The following is a 10,354-nucleotide window of genomic DNA, read 5'->3' on the forward strand; positions in this document are numbered from 1 at the left end:
AACGCCCAGTGACTCGAGCGTAGAAAGCAGGATCTGGTGGTTGACAGTGTCAAAAGCAGCTGACAAGACTACTACTAATGCTACTACTACTAAAAATAATTATTATCATTATTCTCTAACACAATATATTGATTATTAATTATTATTATTAATAATAATAATAATAATAATAATAATAATAATAATAATAATAATAATAATAATTATTATTATTATTATTATTATTTTATTATCTAACACAATTAAATATTTAATAATAATAATAATAATAATAATAATAATAATAATACCATGTTTACTTAATGTGATTAAAATCCACTGGCACAAAACAAAGTAATAACCAGACAAAGAAAAAGCCCATTCTGCAGCAGTTAGTGTGTGTTCAGTCAAGTTTATTTCCTAAATCTCTGTAGTAGATTCACATGATGTCTAACACTCAGCAGGCTGCAGCATTTCGGGAGCCTTTTTCTGATTATTTCCTCTTTCTTATTAAAGAATCCAAATCCTTCTACTGCTGCCATTAAAGCTGCGTTCCACACAAATTAAATCAAGGGGTTTAAGCGTTTGTAAACCAAAAGGGAGCGATGGAGGAATTTATTTCAAGTTCGCTTCACTTCAAACTAATTGAAACTGTATTTCAAGAGGACTCTTAAATTATGCAACGCAGATTTCCAAACACGAAAGGAGATACGCTATGATTGGAAGGCATGTTCCTTTAATTGTTTAACCTTATATTTAATATCTGAGGGAGGGAGGAATGACTGTTTAGGAACAATTCGAAGCAAAAACATAATAGGAAAATTCAATTGAGATCAGACAGTCTGTTTCTTCAGTTTGTTCCGAAAAATGTCTTGAAGTGTGTAATTGACTTCAATTGGTGTCTAATATTTACAGCATTATGCTTCAGAATGCACCGCAATTGCTTAATAGCAGAGTTTTACAATAGATCAGTGCTGTAGAATAAAAACGTGTCGAGTTTTAGTTCAAGTATTTCAGCAGATTGAATTCAAGCAGGTTCACTCAATAAATCAATTAACATTGGTAGTTTCAACCAAATTGCAATCATATGATTCAACAAAGGAATAGTTCACCCAAAACTGAGAATCTTGACATTATTTTACTCACTATTATTCAAACCTTTATGGGTTTCTTTGTACTTTTAAACACATAAGATATTTTGAAAAATGTTGGAAACTTGTAACCATTGACTTCCATAGTGTGTCTTTTTCCTGCCACGGAAGTCGATGGTTACAGGTTTTCAGCTTTCTTTGAAATATCTTTATTTGTGTTTAATGGAAGAAATAAACTCAGAAAGTTTTGCACACACTTGAGTGTGAGTAAATAGTGAGTGAATTACATTTTTTTGGGTGAACTGTCTCTTTAAGAATGAATCCGCAGATTGTTATATGAAACAGATTTTCATAATTTTATAAGCTGCGTCTCATTTAAGAGGCTGCATCCTCCGTAGGATGCAGACTTCAAAGGTAAGTCCTTCGAAGTGCACACAGGCTGAACCGAGCATTTTAAAATGAGACGATCAAGCCTAGTGGACGGATCTCTTCACCAGGCAACAGCTGCTGTTATGAAGCGCTGATCAAATTTGTAATGACTTTTTTTCAAAGTGATTTTAAAACTTATTGTAAGCAATCTGAAGGCAAAACAAGGCATACAAAAGCTGGAAATATATTTCCTTTGATCCATATATACATCGTAAAAAGTGAAAACTTCAACAAATTACTTTGACTTGTTACAATTAAATGACTTAAGTTTCATTCATTCATTTATTCATTTTCTTGTCGGTTTAGTCCCTTTATTAATCCAGAGTCGCCACAGCAGAATGAACCGCCAACCGCCAAGTTTTTACACAGCGGATGCCCTTCCAGCCGCAACCCATCTCTGGGAAACATCCGCACACACATTCACACACTACGGACAATTTAGCCTACCCAATTCACCTGTAGCGCATGTCTTTGGACTGTGGGGGAAACCGGAGCACCCGGAGGAAATCCACGCGAACGCAGGGAGAACATGCAAACTCCACACAGAAACGCCAACTGAGCCGAGGCTCGAACCAGCGACCTTCTTGCTGTGAGGTGACAGCACTACCTACTGCGTCACTGCCTCGCCCATGACTGAAGTTTGACAAACTTAATTTCTAAAAGATTTCAGTCATAAATTGAGTTAGTTATTTTAAGCGTAACACGTTTTAGTAATTTATTTTTGGCAAGTTTAAGTATTGTTCGCTATTACTAGTAAGCTACACTTGTACGTGTCACAAAACATAAAAGTAATATTATTTTTATTATAATATTAACATGGGAAGGAAATGATTTGCACTGTACTGTATGTACTGTTCCATTCTTGTTTCCTTAAATACAATACTAAACTTGTCACACCTTAAAGAACTAAATTAATTTATTACTGAAAACTGTCATGAATTAAGTTTGCCAAACTTCATTTATTTAATTGTAACAAGTCGAAGTAATTGAAGTTTTCACTTTTTACAGTGTGTACAAATAAAAATGTAAACTGTCTATAAAATCCCTCTTTAATATGACACGTCACACTCGTTTTGTGTACATATCCAAGTAAAATAAACCTAATTCATACATTTAAACCGAAGTTTTCTTTTAAAAACGTCCTCCCGTTATCAGCTCGCAATGAATCTTGGGACGTTCAAGGCCGTGAAGGATCCACCGGTTGTGTCCTTCATTACCAGGGAAACGAAGCAGGTATTTACAGGCTGAGTTTGAATGAGCCTTTACATTTTTTTTTAAATCAGTCGCGCCGTGATGACGCAGCACACTTTGAAAGCATCCTTCGGAGGATGCTGCCTCTGAAATGAGACACAGCTATAAGATACTGATCGAATCATTATCTGGTCAGTTTTAGCCAATTGAATGGCTTTAAAGTGAAATGAAGGAGTGGTTAAGTAATTGAAGAGTTTAGATACAAAAAGTGGCATCTGAAATCATTTTCTTCTAAAATGAACAGGAATAGTTCACCCAAAAATGAAAATCCTGTTATTATTTCTCAACATCTACTTGTTTCAAACGGTTTTAAATTTCTATGTTCTTTTAAACACATAAGAAGATAACATGAAAAATATTGGAACCGTTGATTACCATATTGTGTGTGTTTCCTACTGTGCAAGTCAATGGTTACAGGTTTTCAGCTTTTTTCGAAATATCTTCTTTTGTGTTTAATGGAAGAAAGAAACTCAAAGTTTGGCTTGAGGTTGAATAAATAGCGAGTGAATTGTAACTGATACTGATCGACTCATTATCTGGCCAGATTTAGCCAGGTGTTATGTAATTGAAGAGTTTATTTGTGAAAACTTCATCAGTAGCATCTGAAATTTTCTTCTAAGATGAATATTTTCCTCAGGCTTCTGTATGGACACTACCAGTCAAAAGTTTGGGATCAGTGCGATTTTTAAATGTTTTAAATTAAGCTTCTCCTGCTCACCAAGGCTGCATTTATTTGCAACTGTGAAATGTTATTGCACTATAAAATAACAGCTCAAAAGTAAATTATCATTTAATTTAATAATTTATTCCAGTGATTCTTAAGATGAATTTTCAGCTTCATTACTTCCTTACTTCACGTTTATTAGAGTTTATTATTATTATTGTTATTATTATTATTATTGTTGTTATTATTATTGTTATTATTATTATTATTATTCATTCATTCATTCATTTTCTTGTTGGCTTAATTCCTTTATTAATCTGGGGTCACCACAGCGGAATGAACCACCAACTTATCCAGCAACTTTTTCATGCAGCGGATGCCCTTTCAGCCGCAACCCATCTCTGGGAAACATTCACACACATTCACACTCATACACAACGGGCAATTTAGTCTACCCAATTCAACTGTACCGCATGTCTTTGGACTGTGGGGGAAACCGGAGCACCCGGAGGAAACCCACGTGAACGCAGGGAGAACATGCAAACTCCACACAGAACCGCCAACTAAGCCGAGGCTCGAACCAGCGACCTTCTTGCTGTGAAGCGACAGCACTACCTACTGCGACACTGCTTTGCCCATTATTATTATTGTTATTATTATCATTATTATTATTATTACTGTTGTTATTATTATTATTATTATTATTATTATAATTAAAAATGGTAATACAAATAATGCAATAATGACTGGAGAAAATAATTTCGTTTGAAACTACATACAATAAGAAAGCAGTTATTTAAATTTTTATAAAACATTAACAATTTAACAATATTTTTACATTTAATAAATGCCATCTTGATGAACAGAATCATTTTCTTGAAGAAAACCAAAAACATAAAAATAAAACCTGACTCCAAACATTTGACCGGTGGCGTAGGTTCAGTAATTTCACTTTTATTGCAAGTAATTTGATAATCATTTTTCACGTTATTTATTAGTTATATTTTCATTTTATTGCACATTTAATGTGAAATAGCTTAATATAAACACACTGTAAAAATGCTGGGTTCCACACATTCAATTTGTGATGGGACAACATGTAGGAATGAAGCTAACTAATTAGTTTTTACAAATTTAAGTGGATTAAACATAAAATAATGTTTTTCCCCAAAAACCTCAATAATTGTGTTGATTTAGCTTATTTAAAAAAAAAGAAAAAAAAAAGGTTTGAACAAACAGCAAACGTCATTCTTTGATTTTATGAGACATTTTTGAAGAACATTTTAGACAGCACAGAGGATTTTGCATCTAAACTCTTCAATTCTCAATAAAAGTCTTTCATGAAACATGAGTAAACATAACATCTTGAAACTGTGCTCTTCAATTATTCAACAAGATGCAGTTATTTTTCTTTGCGTGAATACAACATTGTACAGGTTTTAAACTGAAACTGTGATCTTTTGTGAATCATAGAATGCAAGTTCGTTTAAAAAAAAAAAAAAAAAAGCATGTATATCCAACTAAATACATTTTTTTAGGCTGTGGATAAGGTTGTAAATGTAAATGATATTAATTTTCGTGTACAGACTGAGCATTCATAAAACCTCATCAAGAGCCACAAACTGCAAAAATTCATTTCTTATTAATTAGGTTTTGTCTTGTTTCTAGTCCAAATATCCAACCATTCATAAATCAAGAAGCTCTTTCTTGGCAAGTAAAAAAAAAAAAAAAAAAAAAAAAAAATTCCTCAAGATGAGCTAAATAATCTGTCAATGATGTAAGCAAATTAATTTTAAAAGTCTATTTTATTTACCTTCTGACAGACAGTTTAGCTAGTTTTAAAGGAAAAAGTCACTTAATGTTAACTTGTGATTTCTGAAAACAAGACATGCTTTTTTACAACTTGATTTAGGAACATTTTAAATATTTAGACTAGAAACAAGGCAAGGAAACCTCAAAGAAAACATCGCCTTGCAGTGTGTGGCTCCTGATGACTAGTAAATGTCTTATGAACTTTACACGTCAGTGTAAGTATTAGTGTTGCTTCTGTGTGTGTTTTTGAATCCTAAAGTACCAGTAGCCACTGAATTACATTTTATGAATCACCAAGAACCATAACTTCAGAAACTCTACTTTCTTCTTCAGCAAGAAAAAAACAAAAAGCATACCAAGTTTAGGGTGAACTGTGCCTTTAAATAAATTAACCAATCATGCAAACAATTCTTAGGTTGAACTGAATGCTGTAATCCACATAAAATTAGCATTTCTGATAGTGTTTGGTGAATGAGAATCAGCTTTATTTGTTCTTGCCGAGCGTTCGCTGTTTTTCAGCGTGTTCAACGATCTTCTCCTCAACGTAGAGGCCTTTGCGTTTGCGGACGGCGTTCATGTATTTCAGAGCCTGATTGGTCGAGTCTGCTTTTTCTCCGAAGTGCAGGTACTCTTCTTCAGTAGTGGGAACCCAGAACGGATCACTGCCGATAACCTGAAACACAAACATACCATGTGTATATCAATATATCAGTAGGCAATTCAAAACAAGACACCTTTTTATAAGATTTGTGCTGCGTACCAATTCACATAATTATACTATGCCCAAAAAGTGTGTACTTATTGTCAAGAAGCATATACTTTTGAGTGTGTAACAGAAGAGTATGCAAGTTTTGGGACATACTGTTATGTTGCTTAGTTAAGTCCCCTGTCAATACATCATCCACATTTCTTTCCTATGTAATTACCTATAGTGCATCTGTAAAGTCTTCATAGTGATTTACTTTTTCCACATTTTTTATATTACAGCCTTATTCCAAAATGGATTAAATTAATTTATTTCCTCAAAATAATTTTTCAAGTTTTTTTTAATTTTTGCAAATTTATTAAAAACAAAAAAACTGAAAATCACATGTACATCAGTATTCACAGCCTTTGGCGTGAAGCTCTAAATTGAGCTCAGGTACATTCTGTTTCCACTGATCATTCTTGAGATGTTTCAGAAGCTTAATTGGAGTTCACCTGTGGTCAATTCAGTTGATTGGACGTGATTTGACAAGGCATACACCTGTCTATATAAGGTCCCAGGGTTGACAGTGCATGTCAAAGCACAAACCAAGCATGAAGACAAAAGAATTGTCTGTAGACCTCTGAGACAGGAAACATTTCGGCTGCTCCAGTAAGCACAGTGGCCTCCATCATCAGTAAGTGGAAGATGTTTGGAACCACCAGGACTCTTCCTAGAGCTGGCCGGCCATCTAAGCTGAGTGAACGGGGCAGAAGGGTCTTAGTCAGGGAGGTGATCAATAACCCGATGGTCACTCTGTCTGAGCTCCAGCGTTCTTCTGTGGAGAGAGGAGAACCTTACAGAAGGACAACCATCTGTGCTGCAATCCACCAATCAGGCCTGTATTGCTGAGTGGCCAGGCTAAAGCCACTCCCCGCCTGGAATTTGCCAAAAGGCATCTGAAGGACTCTCAGACCATAAGAAACAAAGTTCTCTGGTCTGATGAGACTAAAATTGAACTGTTTGGAGTGAATGCCAGGTGTTACGTTTGGAGAAAACCAGGCACCGCTCGTCACCAGGCTAATAGCATCCCTACAGTAAGGCATGGTGGTGGCAGCATCATGCTGTGGGGATGTTTTTCAGCAGCAGGAACTTGAAGACTGGTCAGGATAGAGGGAAAGATGAATGCAGCGATGTACAGAGACATCCTGAATGAAAACCTGCTTCAGAGTGCTCTTGACCTCAGACTGGGGCGACGGTTCATCTTCCAGCAGGACAATGACCCAAAGCACACCGTTAAAATATCAATGGAGTGGCTTTACAACAACTCAGTGAATGTACTTGAGTGGCCCAGCCAGAGCCCAGACCTAAATTCTATTGAACATCTCTGGAAAGATCTGAAAATGGCTGTACACTGTCACTTCTCATCCAACCTGATAGAGCTTGCAAAGATGAATGAGCAAAAATTCCCAAAGACAGGTGTGCCAAGCTTATGGCATCATATTTAAAAAGACTGGAGGCTGTAATTGCTGCCAAAAGTGCATCAATAAAGTATTGAGCAAAGGCTGTGAATACTTCTGTACATGTGATTTTCAGGTTTTTTATTTGTAATAATATTGCAACAATTTCAAAAAATCTTTTTTCACATTGTGGAATGTTGAGGAAATAAATGAATAAGGCTGTAACATAAAAAAAATGTGGAAAAAGTGAAGTGCTATGATTACTTCCGGATGCACCATACCTTATTGGAGATGCAGCAGCAGTTTAATCTGCCATTCGCGGGTATTAATTGCAGTAAAATCTCCTCAGGTCTTTGGATATATATCCATTCAGAAGTTAATATCTTAAAGAGCCCATATTATGGGTTTTTGAAAATTCCCCTCCATGTAGTGTGTAACACAGCTCTAAGTGAAGTGAAGTATCCAGCTAAGGCTTAAATCTGTAAGAATACAGTGTTTAAAACTGTTGATTCATCTATAAAAGAGTCGACTCATAGTGCTTCAAACGAGTCGCCTTGATCACGATTCATTAGGTGTTTCGCCATGACGTACGAACGAAACCAAGTTATTCACGTGCACGCGCAAACCCGGGAGATTTCAAACCTGAGGCCCCGCCCTCTGACGCAGAAACCCAGACACACACACACCCACAAACACACACACACACACACACACACACACACACAAACATGCCGGTTGATTGAAGTCACACTGCAGATGGATATATTGAGTCTCTACCCAAAGATGAAACCTCAGCATTATAGCCAAGCAGTTGGAAACTTCTGGAAGCTACATGCTACAAAGAATACTTCATCTGAGTTTGTTAAAGGAAGGATCAGTAAAGAGTAACTGATGGACGTCAGGATGGGTTTCTTCCATTTCTCAAGTGTAAGTACGTGCGGTTAAAGTTGTTGCCTCGTTGACTCTAGCTTGCAAATGTATTTAGTTGTGATTTGTTACTTGTAACCGCGTGTACTGTATCAGGTTAACTGGATATTTTATCTTATCGCGTGCAAAGTCACGTTAAAAACGCGACGCGTGCTGTTTGTTTATGGAGCTCCGTGCTAGAGTTCTGCTCCCGCGATTTATTCGGAAATTTATTCCCGCGCCGCAGAAATCTGGCGCGGGGACAGCCGCGGGAATAAATTTCCGAATAAATCGCGGGAGCGGTCGGTAACGGGTTTAATTTGGGACGGGAGCGGGCTGTCTAGCAATATCACGGATATTGCTATGCGAATTAGAAAGAGAGAGTCTGCTTGGTATGAGAGAGCGTATGAGAGAGAGCGAGAGAGAGAGAAAGAGAGAGAGCGAACGAACGAACGAGCTTTGTGCTGTGTGTATGTGTTTATACAGACAGCTTGGCTGTCTGGACTGTATACTGGGTGATTTTTGGTTGTGTTCTCCGCTCTAGCGGGACCGGGCGCGGCGGGCAGAAAACGGAGCGGGTTCTCAGGCTAAAACCTGGCGGGTGCGGGCGGAAGCGGGAGCGTTGTCATCCGGAGGTGTGTGTGTGTTTTTGTGTGTGTGTGGTATGGCGAGTACACGACTGTCTCCTTCGTTCGGTTATCCGTGGCACTATCCACTCGCCATAGTGTGGCAGCTAAAATCCACGCCTACACTATCGAGCGTGTATGAACTGTGATTACTTTTTAAATTGCTGATTAGCTATTGGCCATTTCCCTCTCTGACTGAAGGCAGTCGACCAATCGCGACAGACTGTCATCGGTCCAATCAGCGCAGATTAGCTCCGCGCTAAGGAGGGGTTTGGGAACAAATGAATCACTGGACGATTCATACAGGAGTCGCTGGGATAATTAGGTAAAAATAAATGCAGATTATAAGACCATGAAAGTGTTTTTTGACATTGCATGCATATTAGACTGTTGTTGGAGACTCTTACAACCAAGATATGACCCTATTTCATGTATAATATGGGCTCTTTAATATAAGTTCAAATTGTTGTTGCAGATAAAATATAACATGGAAAATGTGATTTAAATATTTTCCAGTTGGTTAGATATTAATTAATATAAGTCATTAATAAGTTATTCAAACAACTCTACTTGATGGTTGGTCTTGTGTGTCTGCCAAGTTTGTACCCAAGTTTGTATGCACATTGATGCACAATGTATTGTGGGAAATATTAGTGATTAGAGTACGAACGCTTCTACACTTCTAATTTTTACCGGAAATAAATCATCCGGGAACCTTTAGCATGCTCTTTTCAACATACTATGGTTTGGATACTAGTTCTATTTTTAATACAATTTAGGATAGATTGTATGCAAATTGCGATGCAGCAGTAGTCTCAGCAGTCTCCTGGATATGTCTGAGAAGTTTTATCTTAAAATAAACAGTGAATCAAAAACATTATTTTCATTTGCGTTTCTTTAAATGCAAATGAGCTGCTGCTCCCCGCCCCACTTTCCAAAAGAGGGAGGAGCCTTTACAGCTTGTGCCTCAGATACTCAAGCAAAAACAGTCGAAACTCTTGATTAATGAATACAGAATACAATGAATTAATACTTTCTTTGAAATAAAAAAAAAATATATATATATAACTGCCAGGTATTTTGTTTACTGGACTATCGAATATAAATATGAAAATTAAATAATGTTGGGGGCACTGGTTCGAGCCTCGGCTGGATCAGTTGGCATTTTTGTGTGGAGTTTGCTAAATTGGCCGTAGTGTTTGAGTGTCATTAAGAGTGTATGGGTGTTTCCCAGTATTGGGTTGTGGCTGAAAGGGCATCTGCTGCATAAAACTTATGTTGGATAAGTTGGCGGTTCATTCCGCTGTGGCGACCCCTGATTAACAAAGGGACTAAGTCGAAAAATAAATAAATGAATGAATGAAATAATGTTGGGTTGAATCTACCAGGATTAGCTCATCCTCTGGTGTATTATGTAACGTACAGCACATTGTAAATTGCCACTGATGCTT

At 36.9% G+C, this 10,354-nt stretch overlaps 1 protein-coding gene across 2 annotated transcripts in view; it reads right to left on the bottom strand.

The window, feature by feature from the left end:
- Positions 1–4,348: 4,348 nt before the first annotated feature.
- The window catches only part of efl1 (elongation factor like GTPase 1), a 227,601-nt gene continuing 221,595 nt past the window's right edge, over positions 4,349–10,354 (bottom strand). For both annotated transcript variants that reach the window (XM_692092.10, XM_068222543.2), the window contains exon 21: positions 4,349–5,899. In XM_692092.10, coding sequence (XP_697184.6) covers positions 5,711–5,899 — 189 coding nt within the window. In that variant the 3' untranslated portion in view covers positions 4,349–5,710. The remainder of the gene's footprint in view (positions 5,900–10,354) is intronic.

This window comes from Danio rerio, chromosome 7 (assembly GCF_049306965.1).
Source record: "Danio rerio strain Tuebingen ecotype United States chromosome 7, GRCz12tu, whole genome shotgun sequence".
Taxonomy (NCBI): Eukaryota; Metazoa; Chordata; class Actinopteri; order Cypriniformes; family Danionidae; genus Danio; species Danio rerio.